At 45.0% G+C, this 20,459-nt stretch overlaps 1 protein-coding gene across 4 annotated transcripts in view; it reads right to left on the bottom strand.

The window, feature by feature from the left end:
• Window positions 1-20,459, bottom strand: part of LOC126188945 (PC-esterase domain-containing protein 1A-like) — a 274,877-nt gene that overhangs the window by 210,895 nt on the left and 43,523 nt on the right. For 2 of the 4 annotated variants that reach the window (XM_049930690.1, XM_049930688.1), the window contains exon 2: window positions 7,894-8,012. In XM_049930690.1, the coding sequence (XP_049786647.1) occupies window positions 7,894-7,975 (82 nt within the window). In that variant the 5' untranslated portion in view covers window positions 7,976-8,012. The remainder of the gene's footprint in view (window positions 1-7,893; window positions 8,013-20,459) is intronic. The other 2 variants (XM_049930692.1, XM_049930691.1) reach the window with 1 other exon arrangement.

Here is a 20,459-nt window from a genome sequence, read left to right as displayed (position 1 = left end):
GTTGTAATAGGATGTGTGGGAGTGTTATGCTGTCAAAACTGGTGCCAGAGACAAGTATTTGTGTGGCATTGTTCTGGATGTCTTGTCTCAAAATTACCTTGTGTAGACAGATAGAGAACCAACTTGTGAGGGTAATGTCTAAGACCTCCTGGCAACAAACAGATCTGAACTTATCTCGGCAGTCAGCATCAAATATTTGGTGATGAGCACGAAGATGTGGAGAACAAATGGAAAAAATTCAAAGACTTCATTCAATATGCCCTACACAAGTATGTTCTGAGTAAGGTTTTAAAGGATGGGAAAGATCCACCATGGTTTAATAGCCGTGTTAGAAAAGTGCTACGTAAACAAAGAACACTTCATCTCAGATTCAATGGAAGTGAAAACCTATCTGATAAACAAAAGCTGAACAAATCAAAAATGAGCAAGAGGAGAGCAATGAGAGAAGCATTCAACGATTTTGAAAGTAAGACATTGTCAACCGACCTAAGTAAAATCCTTAAGAGACTTTTGTCCTACGTAAAATCAATAAGTAGGTCAAAACCATATATTCATTCTCTCAGTGACAACACCGGCACCGAAACAGAAGTTAACAGAGAGAAGGCCGAAATATTGAATTCGATCTCCCAAAGTCGTAGCACCGTGGAAGATCATAACACTGTCCCTCCTTTCAATTGTTGTATGAACATTGAAATATATTGAGATAGTGGATCGCAGACTTGAAAAGCACTTACAGTCACTTAGTAGTGGAAAGGTGTCATGACCAGATGAGATACGTATAAGATTCTGTAAAGATTATGCAAAAGAACTTGCTATCCCTCTAGCAGCAATTTATCGTAGATTGCCTGAGCAACAAAATGTACCAAAAACTGGAAAAAAGTGCAGGTCATTCCCATTTTTAAGAAATGGCCGTAAGACAGATCCACACAATTATAGACCTATATTGTTGACGTCAATCTGATGCAGAATTATGGAACATGCTTTGTGCTCAAGAATTTGAAATTTTTGGAAAATAAACATCTCCTATATAAAAATCAACATGGATTTCCCAAACAGCGATCCTGCGAAACTCAGCTCTCTCTGTTCCTCCACGAGATCCACAGCATAGTGGACAATGGTGCTCAGGTTGATGAAGTGTTCCTTGATTTCAGTATGGCATATGAGACCATTCCGCATTAATGAAAAAAATATAAGCTTACAGAGTATCGGAGCAGACTTGCGATTGGATTCAAGACTTTCTTGCAGACAGAACTCAACATAACGTTCTTAATGGAACAAAATCGACAGATGTAAAGGTAATATCCGGAGTACCACAGGGAACTGTAATAGGACCGTTGCTGTTTACAATACATATAAATGATCTAGTAGAAAGCGTCGGACGCTCTAAGGTTATTTGCAGCTGATGCAATTGTCTATCCCAAAGTAGCAATGCCAGAAGATAGTAAAAATTTGCAGAACGACCTGCACAGAATTGACGAATGGTGCAGGCTGACCCTGAACATAAATAAATTTAACATATTGCACTTACGTAGGAAAAGAAATCCTCTACTGCACAGCTACACTATTGATGACCAACAGCTGGAGACAGCGTCTGCCGTAAAATATCAAGGCGTAACCATCCAGGGCGATCTTAAGTGGAATGACCACATAAAACAGATAGTGGGAAAAGCAGACACAAGACTCAGATTCATCAGAAGAATCTTACAGAAATGTAACTCATTCACGAAAGAAGTGGGTTATTAGGTGCTTGTTCACCCAATTCTTGAATACTGTTCATCTATCTGGTATCCCTATCAGGTAGGACTGATAGAGGAGATAGAGAAGATCCAAAGAAGAGCAGCGCATTTTGTCACGAGATCATTTAGCTGGCGAGAGAGCATTACGAAGATCCTGAATGAACTCTACTGGCAGATGCTACAAGAGAGGAGTTGTGCATCACGGAGAGATTTGCTATTGAAATTTTGGGACAGTACTTGTCAGGAGGAGTCAGATAACACACTACTTCCCCCTCCCCGCACCCCCATACATCTCGTGTATTCACCAACAGGAGAAAATTCAAGAAATTATCACTAATACAGAGGCTTACCGACAATTCATTCTACCCACGCACTATTCAAGAGTGGGACAAGGTTGGAGGAATAAGATAGTGGTACCGAAAATAACCTCTGCCACTCACCATTAGATGGCTTGCAGAGAATGATGTAGATGAAGAAGGCTCTACAGCAAATACAGTGAAATGCATAATTTCCATAAGAGAGCTCAGTCCGCATCTTATTATCAGCAAAAGGAAATGGTTCTCAGCCAAGATTCTAGAACGTTTGCATTGCTGTATATTGATTTTGATGAAAATTATGCTTGTGTTTATCAAGTTGTTGTTGTGGTCTTCAGTCCAGAGACTGGTTTGATTCAGCTCTCCATGCTACTCTATCCTGTGCAAGCTTCATCTCCTGGTACTCACTGCAACCTACATTCTTCTGAATCTGCTTAGTGTATTCATCTCTTAGTCTCCCTCTACGATTTTTACACTCCACACTGCCCTCCAATACTAAATTGGTGATCCCTTGATGCCTCAGAATATGCGCCTACCAACCAATCCCTTCTAGTCAAGTTGTGCCAGAAATTTCTATTCTCCCAAATTCTATTCAATACCTACTCATTAGTTATGTGATCTACCCATCTAATCGTCAGCATTCTTCTGTAGCACCACATTTCGAAAGCTTCTATTCTCTTCTTGTCTATACTAATTATCGTCCACGTTTGACTTTCATACATGGCTACACTCCATACAAATACTTTCAGAAACGACTTTCTGACACATCTACACTCAATGTTAACAAATTTCACTTCTTCAGAAATGCTTTTCTTGCCATTGCTAGTCTACATTTTATATCGTTTTGCTTTTGGTGATGTTCATCTTATATCCTCCTTTCAAGACACTGTCCATTCCGTTCAACTGCTCTTCCAGGTCCTTTGCTGTCTCTGACAGAATTACAATGTCATCGGCGAACCTCAAAGTTTTTATTTCTTATCCATGGATTTTAATTCCTACTACGATTTTTTTTTTCCTCTCCTTTACTGCTTGCTCAATATACAGATTGAATAACACCGGGGATAAGCTACAACCCTGTCTCACTCCCTTCCCAACCACTGCTTTCCTTTCATGCCCCTCGATTCTTATAACTGCCATCTGGTTTCTGTACAAATTTTAAATAGCCTTTCGCTCCCTGTATTTTACCCCTGCCACCTTCAGAATTTGAAGGAGAGTATTCCAGTCAACACTGTCAAAAGCTTTCTCTAAGTCTACAAATACTACAAATGTAGGTTTGCCTTTCCTTAACCTATTTTCTAAGACAAGTCATAGGGTCAGTATTGCCTCACGTGTTCCAACATTTCTACGGAATCCAAACTGATCTTCCCCAAGGTCAGCTTTTACCAGTTTTTCCATTCATCTGTAAAGAATTCGCATTAGTATTTTGCAGCCGTGACTTATTAAACTGATAGTTCAGTAATTTTCACGTCTGTGAACACATGCTTTCTTTGGGATTGGAATTATTATATTCTTATTGAAGTCTGAGGGTTGTTTACCTAGACAAAATGTGAAGTGCATATTGAGCAGAAGCACAAGTTAAGGCCGGTTCCCACTAGGGCTGCCGCGCGTCAAAACCGCGCGTCAGCGGCGTGGTTGCCATGGAAACGGCGTCAGCGGCAAGGCGCGGCGGGCTCGGCGTCGCGGTTTGCCCATGTCGAACCGCTTCCGCTGCCGCGTGACACGCTCCAGGTGCGCGCCACCAATCACAGAACGCGCTAAGCGTGACGTCACGTACGGTACCCCGGGCCACACGAACTTCCGCCGAAGCGCTGGCGCGGACGCGGCGGCAGCTATGAAAAACATATCATCCGATTCCAAAGAAACTATTCGGTAGAAAAATTTGATTCTTGGGCATGTTATAGCCTGATATCTTCTCTCGATAAAGGACCGAATTTCTTTTCGTTATTCGTCGTAGTTACTTGCTGTATCGCATTTACGTAAACCTTTACACAAAATTTTAATGAGTGTGCAGAGGTGAAAACGCATTGCGTGGACTTTGCGGACAGTTCATTTTAGGTTATACATTATTGCGTATGAAATTTAGTCAACATATCGAAATAGTTTTTAAAGCTGAGAGCAGATCGATAGCTATCACCGTTCTCGAGATATTGACTGATATGTCTGCGGACGGGCTGTGCCGTGACCGCGCTAGGCTCGCTCGCGACGCGACCGATACTTCGTCCTGCTCATCGTAAACCACGTGGTTGTATCAACCGCAAATTTCGTAAACGTTTCAAGAAATCGAAACGTGTTTTTTTTTGCAAACGATAACTTGTGAAAAGTCATGTATTTCGTCGCATGATAAATATCCTAAATCTGTTTATCTACCGAGATATGAAAGTAACTACAGTTTTTCAGAAGGGATAGATGAATTTTTTTAAACGGCATTAATAGCATGTCGAATGAGAAGTTAAACCGAAACTAATTTGCTGGTATGTCATAAGATGTAATTTACTAAATGTGTAGAGCTATTGATTATTTCCTTTCTTTTTTCTTTATCCAGTGTACTTTACTGATTCAAGACGCGTTTCGCCTTTTACTTTAAGGCATCTTCGGTGGAATCTAGAATGATTCAGCTTTGTTTTGATATGTGATACTTGCAGATTATAAAACAGTTAACATCTTTTTTTACGTGAATGACTGATTACTTACAGTGAATCGAGTTTTTGGCGGACATATACGTTTCCCCTCACCTGGTCACATGCTGGAGGTTGAACTAAAACTTAGATTATGGAACATAAGCACATTTTCATGTTCGCTCTTTTTTCTTCTGTCACTAGCAGTAGACGTTTTACCGAAAACTCTGATTTGACGTCGTAACTACAGTGTGTTCACCTCATGTCCCTTCCTGTCTGGTTTGTTTATGTACATGTTGCCAAACTGCAGAATTATATGCTGAAAACTAATGTTTGTTTATTTTCGTCCTCCTTATATCTGTATGTGTGTGTGGCTAGCCGGTGATAGTTATAGAAAGTTGAAAGTGAATCCAGTAGTTGTCAGACAGTGGTTGAAAGATTTCGTGTTCAGCTGATTTCAGTTTTGGTTTAAATGTTTTGTGGAGGAGTGCATGGAAGAGTAAATTCACTGCTTACATTAATAGATAAAATAGTAGAATAGTATTTCAACAGATGATTATTATCAGAATAGTATCACCCAACCCCTTTGTCCTCAACTCTTTGACGCCCCATAATACGTCCTGTCAACTAACCCCTATTGTTATCAAAGTTGTGCCGTAATTTCCTCTTCCTCCTCTATTTAATTCCGTACCTCTTCTTTAGTCACACGATCCTCGTATCTAATGTTCAGCATTCTTATGAATCACCACGTTTTGAAAGCATCTATTGTCTTTTTGACAGAACTGTTCATCGTCCACGTTTCACTTACGTACAAGGCTGCACTCCACACAAATACCTTTGTAAAATAGTATCCAACCATTAGAATTTATATTCGGCGTGAACAAATTTTCTTTTTCAGAATGCTTTTCTTGCTATTGACAGTCTTCAGTCAGGTTTGCGTCTGCACCAGGAAATGCCTTACAATTTAAAATCTGGTTTCGAAAAATGTTCGAAATATATATCATTCTTTTGTGATTCTTAAGCAAGGTGCTGGCGATGATTACATTATGCTCTGTTGGAAATTCTATCAGGTGGCTTCCACTTTCATCCCTTCCACCTAGCCTTTGTGTTCTTACTGTTTCGTGTACCTGCTACCATATCACATTTTTAATTTTTGTCTCGCTTAACTATCTGAATAATTTCTTTTGTCGTACATTGTTTCAATGTGCTAGGAGATAGTGAACAATCGTGAACGGTAGTCATGAAATCTGTTCATGGTGAAATGAGAAAACATGAATAATGAAATATGTGAAAGAGTACATTGTACAGAAAATGAAAAATTGGTAGGTCTTCACCCAACTTCGCCTTTCCTTCATGTAGGTGTAAGATATAGTTAATCAAACGCACCGCGCGTTTCAGTGGGTCCTGCCCCGTACCTCAGTGGCTGTCCGTCATTGGCTACCGCTAACGTCTGCCGCTTTCAGATGGGAACGCCAATTCCGCGAGCCGCCGCGTCAACGCGGAAAACGCTTGCCGCTGCCGTTGCCGCACGCCGCGCTGCCGCGCTCTAGTGGGAACCGGCCTTTAGAATTTTCACTGTGTCACTGTTGCATTCAGCTTCTCATCAGCCAATTGTTGTTGTTTGAGACGGGTTGACCCATTCAAAGGATACTATGGATTGCGTACATTAGCAACGAACTGTCAACTGTACCTGAAAATGTGAGGGTAGTTTCAATGTGGTCGGATGGACCTGCCTTACAATTTAAAAACAAATATATTCCTACTGCTGTAACTCAACTTCAATCATTCTACAATGTGGAATGATTGAAGTTGAACTTTTTTACTGCATCCCACAGTAAAGAGCCGTAGATGGAATTGGTTCAGTTGCGAAACAGCAAGTGTGGAATGCAATAAAAAAGAAAAAATTCTTAGTTGGTAATGCACCAACTTTTACTCAGGCAGCTGCAAGTACAACTAAGCAGGTTTTTCATGTGTCTACTGACGAAATTCAAAGAATCAATGTGAAACTTAATCTGACTCAAATATTTTCTTCAGCATTATCAGTATCAAACATGAAAAGCATTCACTACTTTCACTACAAGAAAGGAGTACTACAAACTTATCTGCGGTCTCCAAAGAATTTCCCTGCTGCAGATCATCATACTGAAGAAATTATAGAAAGTGTGAAAACTAGAGACTGGTGCAAAGTAGAATATGGTGGTAAATTCTGTGCTGGAGAACTGCGTGCAATTTTTGGAAATTCTTACCTAATCAGTGCATTGGAGGGTACTGGTCACTATTGGAAATGACCTGTAAAATGCGATGAGATTCTTTACACACAGGACAATATTATAGTGAAAATTAATTCACCTGATGTCAATGGAGGAGGATATTTTTAGTTCTCTGACTTTTTATTGAATTTATAGGGTTTTTCTTCCCAAAAGTCATGCTCTTGTAATTTTTCATGGTGTTTAAGAAGTGGAATGTTAATCTTCAGTTTATCTTATTTGGTAAATAATGTCATATTTTGGTTTCTCTGCCCACAGGAAAAAGTTTTTCCAACAATAAGTACCAAGTAACACGAGTCACATAACATTGAATCATACACTTTTCTCAATATATTACAATATTTTACAAGGTATAAATATTCTTAGAAGTCTGTAACTGTGTCATTTGAGTGCCAATCTAATATGCATTTTCTGTGATAAAATCAGATCCAGACTCCTAACAGTTCGAGGACACTTTTGACCTAAAACATACATTAACAATAGGATATCCCAAATTTGTAAAAAGTCTCAATATGAATTACATTCTTGTTCTGTAATTTTAATGCTCTTCCCTGCTTTAATATTAATTTCAGATCTTTGCCTGAATAACACAACATATAATGATTTACAAAAGAAAATATAGATTTATAGACTGATAAAAAGTCAAAATAATGAAATACTGATTTCAAAATGTAACTTGAGTCGCCATGGAATCTCCAACAGAGGAATTCCAATTCTGGAAACTACAAAAAAAAAAAAAAAAAGAGATAAATGAGTGAAATACCAAATTCTTCCAACGATGACCAGCACTTCACAAATAAATTATTATACAGTTAGATCATAACACGAACAAAGCACCAATTTCTACTGCTATTTCAACAATTAATCACAAAAGGAGTAAATGAATGAGAGAAAGAGAGTCACAGGGTTGGAACAGAATGTTTATTACAGTATTGTGAAATCATTCATATTAAACACTAACACTCACTTGAACTGCCAATCAGCATGACATGCTTGTTTTGTAGCAGCTTCTGCATATCATTTTTGGTAAAAATATCACACATTCTGCCAGCAAAAATGTGTTTCGGAGAATATATGCACCTGGTGGAAAAATCACCTTATTAATATCATAAAGATGTTCTTATTGCCTAAGCCTGTCAGTAAAATTGAGCAGATAATTAACAATGTGAAAATTAAAGGCATTCACAATAGTTTTTAATAAATTAAACCACATAAATGCAGTCCAACATGCCACATAGCTTTCATGAAGTGACTACCTTATTCAATCAACAGGTGCCTGAAAAGGAAATTAAAAACCATTTCTAATGTACTCAATCAATCCATGTGTCAGCACTAAAATGTTCAGATCACACTGGCAACATAACAGCCAACTACAGCTTAACAAAAATGATACAATTTATCACATGAGGCTGGCAGTAGTTTTGACATAGATGCCAGTACCGGTAATTCATCAAATCACGCCTTCAAGAAATGAGCAGGAGAAGGCATTTTGCTCGCTTCCCAGTAAAAAATATGGTAACATCCTGATCATTTATAGTCGACTGAGCATAAGATGATCCCTCACAACTGCAGTGGACTGGTTGCGGCAGCTTTGCTGGTCTACCTCAACCAATCGTGTACTGCAATTTTTTTTAAACATCTCTATGATGACACTTCAGAATTGTCACAGCTCCATAGGCTGCTACCATTTTTACCTGCAGCTGTTATCATTTAACAGATGAAAGCTAACAGTAGCACTGTGAGCTGACCAGGATATTTAACACCATCTCAACTACAGTACACGATTATATTGAGCTACTTTTTTCATACAATTCAATATCTATCTTTGAAATTAATTTTATTATCTACTTGCTGCATCCAGCCACACACTGCTGTGGCTGTCTGGATGGAAAAAGAGGGAAAAGAAAAAAAAGCAAAAGTTTCTAATGCATTTAATTTCACAATATTGGCCTGTACGCTGGCACCGTAGCAGCAGATATTGGAATGGCTGAAACTGGGTGGTGCTTTGCAGTTGCTAGATATGTGTGGGTATTGAATGTAAACCCTAGCTCCTTCCCTCCCTTCACTCTGTCCACCTCCTCCCCCCCCCCCTCCCCACTCCATTCATCACCTCTTCCCTCTATATCCATTTCCTCCCCCACCCCTTTTTTCTGTCCTCTTTCCCCTCTCTCTGAACTTGAGTATTTTTTATTGTTATCACAGATGAAACCTCAATTGGAAACTGAAGTTGCTTAAAAGAATGGGTAAATCGGTTGGGATCACTGGTATACAGGGCATGAGAGACACCTCTCCAGCTCCCGGATCTGCGAGGACAGTAGCTTCAACGACAGTATTTCGCATAGTTTTAATCTGTGAATGGGCAGTATTACAATGTTTCAGATGATCCAGATTGTGCAGTAGTATACTAATCTTAAGCCAATATTCCATCAATGCATTGCCATTTGAAAGAACATACGTGTGTCGGAAAGTTTATTAGTGTAGTCAGTCATGAACTTCTTCGGACCTTTGGTAACAATAATTCGCCTTCATTCAGAAATAATTGTTAAAGAAAGAAAAAAAAAAATGCAACATGCTGTGCCATTTACGAATTACGTAACATTGGAGTTAGCTAATCAGGTCACCACACGTGGAAGGCCAGAGGCTGTATCGCCAAATTCATTCTGTCTCCTCAAACCGAACAACTTTAGCTTTTGCTCACCTAGCTCAAATTTTTCGCTTCTTCAAGGCATATTTTAAATGGTAACGAGCATTTCAAAAGTGGTGCTTCTTGGACCCACAGATGTCGGAGCCTTAGCACATTTTAGCACGTGCAAGTGCTTGAATTTGCACACCCAATGACTGGATTGCCAATGCTAAATAATTCTGAAAGCGCACAACCTACTGAACTTGTTTCTTAACAATTATTTCACAGTTCAATCTCCCCTACACACCCTTACATATGTATTTTTCAAACATGGCGCTCTAATAGGTACATAAAAAAAGACAAACATCTTTGAATACAATGTTGTATCACAATTTCAAGGCAATCTGTGAAGAACTTTCCGAGATTTTGAGTAAAAAAGAAATATACATTTTTATTTATATACATTAAATTTCTTACATTGCTGGATAACTGGTTAACGCTTTTTACAGTTGAATATCTTATTTCTTTCTGTGCCACACTAATGCAGAGTGAATGATGGTAAGAGTCATTTCTCTTATTATGAATGATACTGTTGTTTCTGAAATGTGACTGACTATTGACAGGAAACTTCCTTGTGAGTAAATGTACTTTGATACTGCTGTCAGAATGTGCAGTTGTTTAATGAGCTTCCCAACAGATTCTGAAATGGACACAGCATATTGTCCTTCTTACATGCTTCCGTGCAACAAACATTTTTCTTCTTCAGTAATGAGATACCCCAGAAAATGACACCGTACGACACTAGCGAATGAGAATAGAAAAGTCAGTCAACATTTTCATCTAAAAAATCTGACATTATCCAGTTCCCAAACTGTGAGCCACAATGCCCCAAGGTGCCAATGGTATGTTGCAAAAATATTACAACTTTAGACACTTTTCATAACAGTAACAGATAAGGAGAACGAATAAAAATCCACTGACTTATGGTCACAATCTGTTCCAAACTATGTACCATGCACCTCTCCGGGGGACACCACCTTGACGAAGCACTGTCTGTGCGGGTGGAGAGGCTTGCATATCCACGGGAAGCTGAGGGCTATGCCAAAGGTAGAGGACCTACTGCCAGAAAGGCCTCAGCCAATGGATCAGACTAAGAGTGTCCCACAACGACCCATCTTCCCTAACCACTCCTAGTCCTACCCTATTGGTTGATTGGTTTAAGGATTAAAGGGACCAAACTGCAGAGGTCATCGATCCCTTTTTCCAAAATACTAAAAATACCCACAGAGAATAAAAAATGTTCAACAGAATAGAAGACAGACGACACAGAACAAAAGAAACGTAGACAAGGACCAGACAAAACGAAATAAAATCACACGGAGTGCGACGGTGGTTGGCCGACCATAGGAACAAAAAAAAGGAAAAGCCAACCACCGAAAACACATTAAAAACTGAGTTTAAAACCGGAGGCCAAAGGCCAGAATCAACACAAAACAATAAAATAAAACAGAAACATTCAGATTAAATGATAAAAAACCCCTGCCCGAATAAAACGTAAGACTAAGTCAGCCATAGCAGAGTCATCTGTTAAAAGGGCAGGGAGCGAGTCAGGCAGTGCGAACGACTCCCTGAGCACAGCTAAAAGTGGACAGTCCAATAAAATGTGGACCACTGTCAAAACGGAGCCGCAGCGACATAAAGGTGGGTCCTCACGCTGCAATAGGTGGCCGTGCGTCATCCATGTGTGCCCAATGCACAGCCGGCACAGGACAACAGACTCCTTGCGAGAGACCCGCAAGGAGGACCACCACACATTGGTCGTCTCCTTAACAGCCCGCAGTTTATTCGGAGATGTCATGCCACGCCACTCAGCAGTCCACATCCCAAGCACCTTACGGCGCAACACCAACTGCTGATCACGAGCCGGGAGGCCCAAAGCTGGGGCGTCGATCGCCCCTTTGGCCAGCCTGTCAACACGTTCGTTCCCCGGGATGCCAACGTGACCTGGCGTCCAAACAAAGACCACCGAACGACCAGAATGGGGAATGGCGGAAACAGACTCCTGAATAGAGGACGCCAGAGGAGAAGAGGTATAGCAGCGGTCGATGGCCTGGAGGCTGCTCAGGGAGTCACTGCAGATGACGATGGATGTACCTGAGCATATGCTCAAGAGCGCACAATATGGCCACCAGCTCTGCAGTAAAAATACTTCAGCCAGCCGGCAAGGAGCGCTGTTCAACAAGGGCAGCGTGAGCAGAAGCGTAGGCAGTGTGGCCATCAACCAGGGAACCATCAGTGTAGACAGTCTCACAGCCCGAAAATGAGGGGAGGAGCGCAAAAAAACGGCGACGGAGGGCCACAGGCGGAACCGAGTCCTTGGGTCCCTGTGCCAAGTCCAGACGGACGGACGGACAGACGGGGCAAACACCAGGGAGGCGTAGGTGCACGGACACGGAAGGGAGGCAGAAGAGGGAATGACCCCAGTTCCGACAGCAGGGACTGGATGCGGACAGCTATGGAAAGCCCAGACCTAGGTAGCCTTTCGGGCAGATGGAGGACCATGGCAGGGAAAAGCAGGCGATGATTGGGATGGCCCGGCGAGCAATGCACGTGGAGAGCATAGTCGGCGAGCAGTCGATGGCGGCGAATCCACAGCGGGGGAACCCCGACCTCCACCAGTGGACTATCAACGGGGCTCGTACGAAAAGCGCCAGTTGCAAGCCGAACCCTACAGTGGTGTATGGGGTCTAACAACGTCAACACTGAGGGCGATGCAGACCCATAGGCCAGGCTCCCATAATCAAGCCTGGACTGCACAAGGGCTCTGTACAGTCGCAACAGCGTGCAGCGATCTGCACCCCAAGACGTGTGGCTCAGGCAGCGGAGGGCGTTGAGGTGCCGCCAGCACTTTTGCCTCAGCTAAGTAATATGAGGAACCCATGTGAGCCGGGCATCAAAGACGAGTCCTAAGAAGCGGCAAGTGTCCACCACTTCAAGCAAGTGGCCGTCGAGGTAAAGTTCAGGATGAGGTTGGACCGTCCGACGCCTGCAGAAGTGCATAACTTGAGTCTTGGCTGCAGAGAACTGAAAACCATGAGTCAGAGCCCATGATGCTGCCTTGCAAACGGCTACTTGCAGCCTGCGTTCGGCGACTCCCGTAGTCGTGGAGCTAAAGGAGATGCAGAAGTCGTCAGCATACAAAGAAGGAGACACCGACGACCCCACGGCTGCAGCCAGACCATTAATGGCCACTAGAAATAAGGAGACGCTCAACACCGAGCCCTGCGGGACCCCATTTTCCTGTGTATAAGATGAACTAGAGGTGGCACCGACTTGCACCCGGAAAGAGCGGAGCAATAGAAAGGTTTGAAGAAAAGCCGGGAGCCGACCACGAAGACCCCACTCATGCAACATAGCAAGGATGTGATGCCTCCATGTGGTGTCATACGCCTTCTGCAGATCAAAAAATACAGCAATGAGATGCTGACGTCGGGCAAAGGCCGTACGGATAGCAGATTCCAGCCGCACCAAATTGTCCGCAGCAGACCGGCCCCGACGGAAGCCACCCTGGGATGGAGCGAGGAGACCGCACGACTCAAGGACCCAACACAAATGCCGCCCCACCATACGTTCGAGCAATTTGCACAAAACGTTGGTGAGGGTAATGGGACGATATCTGTCCACCGCCAGTGGGTCCGCACCGGGCTTCAAGATGGGGACAATAAGACCCTCTCGCCATTGCGACGGGAACACGCCCTCGCTCCAAATGTGGTTAAAGATGGTGAGGATGTGTCTCTGGCAGTCCCTGGAGAGATGCTTCAGCATCTGCGCGTGGATGCAGTCTGGTCCTGGTGCTGTATCAGGGCAATCGGCGAGGGCAGCGAGGAATTCCCTCTCACTGAAAGGAGCTTTGTATTTTTCAGAACGACGCGTGTGGAATGATAACGGCGTTTGCTCGACTCGCTCCTTTAGAGAGCGAAAGGCGGGGGGATAAGTTGCAGTCGCAGAACTTTTAGCAAAGTGCGCAGCAAGGTGTTCAGCAATGGCGGCAGCGTCCGTGCAGACAGCACCGTCCAAGGAGATCCCAGGGACACCCATAGGGGTCTGGTATCCATAAATCCGCCAGATCCGGGACCACACGAGCGAGGGGGAGACACGGGAGCCCAAGGATGAGACATACCTCTCCCAGCACTCCTGCTTACGCCTTGCAATAAGACGATGGGCCAAGGCACGGAGCCTCTTAAAGGCGATGGGGTGTCTAGAGACGGGTGCCGCCTATGACGCTGGAGAGTCCACCTACAGTCGCGAATAGCCTCAGCAATCTCCGGCGACCACCAGGGTACAGCCTTCCTCCGAGGGAGTCCAGAAGAGCGGGGGATGGCAGCCTCGGCCTCCGAAATGATTGACGTGGTTAAGACACGGACCACCTCGTCAATGTCACCCTGTGGGAGAGACTGAATGGTTGCAGCGGAAGTAAAAGCTGGCCAGTCAGCCCTGTGGGGAGCCCAGCGGGGCAGGTGCCCAGAAGAATGACACTGGGGCAGTGACAAATAGATGGGAAAATGGTCACTACCACACAGGTCAGGATGCACCCTCCAGTGGAGGGATGGGACAAGTCCGGGGCTGCAAAGAGAGAGATCGATGGCCGAGAACGAGCCATGGGCCACACTGAAATGCGTGGGAGCACCGGTGTTCAAGAGGCTAAGGTCGAGCTGAGCCAACAAATGCTCCACGGCACGACCGCGGTCATCGGAGACAGTCCCACCCCATAGAGGGTTGTGGGCATTGAAATAGCCCAGTAACAAGAAAGGTGGCGGCAACTGGGCTATCAGTGCAGCCAGGACATGCAGCGCGACATCACCATCCAGTGGAAGGTAAAGACTGCAGACGGTAATAGCCTGCGGCGTCCACACTCGAACAGCGACAGCCTCTAAAGCTGTTTTTAGAGGGACAGACTCGCTGTGAAGAGAGTTAAGGGCATAGACGCAGACGCCACCAGACACCCTTTCATAAGCTGCTCGGTTCTTATAATAACCCCGATAGCCACGGAGGGCGGGGGTTCGCATTGCTGGAAACCAAGTTTCCTGCAGAGCAATGCAGAGGAAAGGATGAAGGCTGATAAGGTGGCGGAGCTCAGCTAAATGGTGGAAGAAACCGCTGCAGTTCCACTGGAGGATGGTGTTGTCCATGGCTGGGAAAGGCGTGATGGGACTGGGAAGGCAGATTACGCCACTGAGCCACCTGCTGCCTCCGATTGAGCACCTGTGCTAGTGCTTTCCATGGCGTCGGAGGGACCGGCGAGATCGAGGTCCGCAGCGGCCGCCAGGATCTCCACCTCATCCTCAAACGCTGAGTTGGAAGGTTGCAGTGGAACAGGTGCCACCGCAATGTCAGGATGCTTGGGAGACTTTTTCTTCAACTGCTTTGCACGCTGTGCCTTAGGAGGGTCTGGCTGGGAGGGCCCCACTGGGTCAGTCTCAGGGACGGACGACAACCGTGAAGCCCTATGACCAGCGACCGGTTGTTGTTTCAAAAATTTGTGGGTGTCCGCTTTGGCACTGGGCAAAGCCTGGGATGGGAGGGCCCCAAGGGACCCCTTCCTGGCTAGAGTAGCCAAAGAAGCCTCACGCTTCTCCGGCTGGGAAGGGGGAACGAATGTCCAAGATTGTTGGGGTGGTGTTGCTCCTGGAGTAGATGGAACAGGAGCAACAGAGGGGGAAGTGCCCCCCACAACCAAAGGGGGCCGGTTCATTCTGACATAGCTGAGAGGCAACAGTACGTGACGACATGGGAGAGGATCGTACCGGTGCTGCAGCAGCGGCATAGGTGGATGTCATGGGCACAGGATGTAGCCGCTCATATTTCCGCCTTGCCTTAGTGTAGGTCAGGCGGTCCAGAGTCTTATATTCCATTATCTTTCTTTCCTTCTGGAAGATCCTACAGTCCGGTGAGCAGGGGGAATGGTGTTCTCCGCAGTTAACACAGATAGGAGGTGGGGCACATGGAGCATTGGGATGGGAAGGACGGCCACAATCTCGACAGGTGATGCCGGAAGTACAGCGAGATGACATGTGCCCGAACTTCCAGCACTTAAAACACCACATCGGAGGAGGGATAGATGGCTTCACATCACAACGGTAAACCATCACCTTAACCTTTTTGAGTAAGACATTACACTCGAAGGCCAAGATGAAGGCACTGGTGGCTACCTGATTATCCCTCGGACCCCGATGGACGCGCCGGACGAAGTGAACACCTCGTCGGTCGAGGTTGGCGCGTAATTCATCGTCGGACTGCAGAAGAAGATCCCTGTGGAATATAATACCCTGGACCATGTTGAGACTCTTATGCGGCGTGATGCTAACTGAAACATCCCCCAACTTGTCACAATTGAGCAACATCCGTGACTGGGCAGAGGATGCCGTTTTGATGAGCACAGAACCAGAGCGCATTTTGGACAAGCCCTCCACCTCCCCGAACGTGTCCTCTAAATGCTCCACAAAAAACTGGGGCTTGGTCGACATAAACGATTCCCCATCAACCCGCGTACACACGAGGTACCGGCGTGAATATTCCCCACTGCCTTCTTTAGCCAGGCGTTCCTCCCATGGAGTGGCCAGGGAGGGAAACGATCTCTGATCAAATTTCTTCCCGTTGAGGTTAGACCTCAATCGCTTAGAGACTGCTGGTGGAGGTCCACCAGCGAGAGACGATGTACCACGCTTCATTGCGGGTCATCCGCCATGATGCCACCCACTCCGACCAGGGGCTCTTCCCACGGGCGCCACCCAGCTGCAGCAAAGACCACCTGGCAGGATGGCCCTTGCCGGGAGTCCCGATGCCCCAGAGGGATAGGCATCTACTGCTTGGCATACGTGGGGAGGTAGCAGCTCAGGCATCAGCAATGCGATCCCTGTGTAGTCAGGGGGGCTACCACCAAGAGGGTACATGACAACCCCACCACAACGGACTGGCTACCGTGCTGGATGTCGGGTGTCGAAATATCCACGTACATCACGAGGGCAAAGATGGAAGTGCACAATGGAGGGAATGTATGCTACCCGGAACACACTGCAGCCAATGTCGCCGGAAGCTCAACGGAAGTCCAACTCCATGACAATATCGGGTGTGCCAGATCTTAGGACAAGAGGGATATATAATACACCACGTAAGGTGTCCTTCCCCAAATGGTATGCACTAACAGAAAATTTTGAAAGATAGTGGTCAAACCCCCTTAGGGGACCAACACATTAAGGCCGAAACGGTTGAGACTCCTTTTAGTCGCCTCTTACGACAGGCAGGAATACCGCGGGCCTATTCTTACCCCCAAACCCGCAGGGGAGGCCTACCCTATTCTCTGACCCAAGCCCAGGTGTCGCGATCCGTGTTGAAGGGTGCATGACACATGGGAAGATGTGTCATAAACAAAGCCTCAGGGACACCGGGTGACCTCCCTGAGTAATTAGCCTTACACTGCGCAGGGTATTCGTGGTGTGGACCTTCTAAATCCCCAAATCTTGGGGGGCCAACATGAACACGAACACGACTACATAAAAAGAAACTGAGGAGCAAATTGAGGCCTCAGATACCCAAACATCGGGGACTGAACCGATGGAAGGCACTTCCACTACTGAATCAGGGTCTACACCTGAGCCAGAGGTGGGAACTGTAACCGAGAAGCTAGACTAGATTAAGATCAAAGGCTTGTCTGGGGCCCAAAGGAGGAAGATACTCAGGGAACAGAGGGAAAAGGAAGGAAAAGAATGGCTTCCTAAACACAAGTGGAGAGAAGTAAAGGGACTACCGTATTTACTCGAATCTAAGCCGCACTTTTCTTTTCAGTTTTTGTAATCCAAAAAACCGCCTGCGGCTTAGAATCGAGTGCAAAGTAAGTGGAAGTTCTGAAAAATTTGGTAGGTGTCGCCATAACTAACTTCCGCCATCGAATATATGTAGCGCTACACAGGCATGCTTTGCAGGCACAAAGATAAATTCTGGCGCCAAAACCTCTGCGTCAGTAAATAAATTAAAAATAGGTGAAAGATGAGCTTTTTTTCTCCGCCCCGAGTTTCGACCACTACATTTTCATTTTCATACATTATACAATGAAGTAAATACAAATTCCGTATTGTGCATCTTCGAATGTAGCAGCATTTCAATGTACTACGAAAATCCGATTGGCAAGACTGTTTGGGATGTTTGTCAGTTTGGCCAACTCTACGTTCTGAATTTTTTCCTACCTGTGAGAAGAGATGGTTGCTAACAGGAACTATTATGAATTGTGAATCACATGCAGTATTCCCTTCACCATAAGAATAATTCGAATATAAACATTTTGCCATGCATTTGTTTCATGTTTGCGGCTACCTCATTTAAATCCTGTCTGCCTAATAAACTACGAAACTAGAGTGAGCCAACAGCAAACTCGGAAGAATATACATATCATGTCATGTTTATATTCATATGCCTTATAGTGATACAGTCAGAAATGAAGCACGGCAATTGACTAGATTTTTAAATCTACGATGACTCTAATTTCTGTGCAGAATGTAATGTACTAAAGAGGCGTCTGCAAAGATTTTCAACAGAGAAAAATTTTCGCTAAACTCTCGTTCAGAACATTTTCTATCATACGCAGTCTATTATTTGGTTCTTGTAGATCATTATCAAAGAAAGCAGCAGTGTAAGTAACAACAAATAGCAGTCTCTTCCCATTGTTTCTCTCTCTCTCTATATATATATATATATATATCAGAATGCGACAAACAATGCATGACACAGTACAGTAATGCATTTTCAGTTTAGAGTGACGTAAACACCTATAACAAAGAGAACGGCACTTATCAGATCAAAGAAAAATAAGCAATGAATTCAAACTAGATGAAGCATGTGAAAAAGGAAGGGTAACCGTATAAATACGGACAGAGCGCCTGATGCATAGCAATGGCTACCTGGTAAAGCTTAACTTTTAAGCTTACGACTCGAACCAAACAACTGTAGCTGTATCGCCATTCATTCGACCTAAATTGTGTCTCATATTACAATGGACCAACTTTGTTTCGATTTGGGGGTGCGGCCTAAAACTTTTATCTCCCCTTGAATTTCGAGTCTCAAATTTCAGGTGCGGCTTAGATTCGGAAAAATTTTTTTTCCTCGATTTCGAGTCTCATTTTTCGGGTGCGGCTTAGATTCGAGTGCGGCTTAGATTCGAGTAAATATGGTAGAGCCCAAGACCCCAGGAAAAAACTGTCTCCGGTTGAAGGGGACACGCAGACCCCCACAATGTCAAAGACAGGTAGTAACTGGATAAGGGAGGAATCAAAGACTCCCTCCTCCCTGGATAAGCGAGTCCAGAAAAAACCGAGGCAAGAAATTGGGAAACAGACCTATAGTACTGCAGTCTCTGTTTTCAGGATGGCAGTTATCCAGGAAGGTTATCCACTGGTGGCCATTACCTCGCTGCAGGAGGAACTAGTACAGAGGGCCCTCTTTGAAAAGATTGGGGGGTGCTGGCCCGGGTGCCAACTTCAGGAGGGTCAATCTAGGAAAAGTAGAAGAAGGTATTAAACCCATAGAGCATATGGTCTGGGCTGGCTGATCACAATAACAAAAAAGGATGAGCCAGCCACTCTGCAACACATTTAAACGTCCACCCCAAAAAGGCAATGTGAGATGAACACATGTGGGGACCACCAAGACGAACAAAAGTAAAGACAGTGCGACAGAGTTAAAATGAAGGGAGGGTGGCAACCTCAGAAAGAAGGCTAAATGCCCATCCTTAGATGGTACTATAAAAAAACTCCCTCACGAATAAAACATAAAACTAAATCTGCTGTTGAGGCACTGCTGCCCAACACTGAAGGTAGGGTGCTGGGAAAGTTAAAAATCCACCACAGAGCGGCTAAAAGTGGGCAGTCCAGCAAGATGTGGACAACAGTCATATGTGAGCCACAGTGACACCGAGGTGGGACCTCGCGATGGAGGAGGTAGCCATGTGTTAGCCACGTATGGCCAATGCGGAGCCAGCAGAGAACCACGGAGTCCCTGCCCGAGGCCCACATGGAGGTCTTCCACACATTCGAAGTCTCCTTAAGGACACGCAGTTTCCTGTGTGTACTGAGATTATGCCATTCCGTCTCCCAAAGCTGAAAAACCTTGTGGTGTAATAATGATCACAGGTCAGTTACAGATATGCCGATCTCCAGAAGAGGTATTCGTGTAGCCTGTTTGGCCAGCCTGACGGCAAGTTCATTTCCTGGGATTCTGACAAACACCACGTAACGACTGGACCATTCAAGGGCATAGACAGACTCCTGGATGGTCGCTACCAAAGGATGGCAGGGTTATCACTGGTTGATAGCTTGCAAGCTGCTCAAGGGGCCAGTACAGAGGAGGAACTGACTTGCCAGGGCATGAGCGGATGCGCTCAAGAGCACGAGAAATGCCCACCAGCTGTTCAGTGAAAACACTGTAGCCATCTGGCAAGGAGGTCTGTTCAATATGTCCTCCATGAACATACACAAAACCAACATGACCATCAGCCATCAAGCCATCAGTGTAAACCAATTCGTGGTCTCGGTACATGTCAAGAATAACGAGGAAGTGACAGCGGAGAGCCATGGGGTTAACTGAGTCCTTAGGACCATGTGAAAGGGCCAGGCGAAGCTTCGGCCTAGGTGTACACCATGGAGGTGTAAGTGAATGGACCTCGAGTATAGGTGGTAAAGACAAGGACTCCATTACAGACAGAAGAGATCGGACACAAACCACAATCATAAGCCCAGACCTGGGCCTCCGATGCGGGGGACGAACTGCCGTGGATGGGAAAAGGAGATGATAATTTGGATGCTCAGGCGAACTACGAATGTGTGCAACGTAACTGGCTAGCAATTGTGCATGCCTAA

This window comes from Schistocerca cancellata, chromosome 5, assembly GCF_023864275.1.
Source record: "Schistocerca cancellata isolate TAMUIC-IGC-003103 chromosome 5, iqSchCanc2.1, whole genome shotgun sequence".
NCBI lineage: Eukaryota > Metazoa > Arthropoda > Insecta > Orthoptera > Acrididae > Schistocerca > Schistocerca cancellata.
Note: the sequence above shows the minus strand (reverse complement) of the source record. Positions and strands in the feature narration are given on the sequence as shown.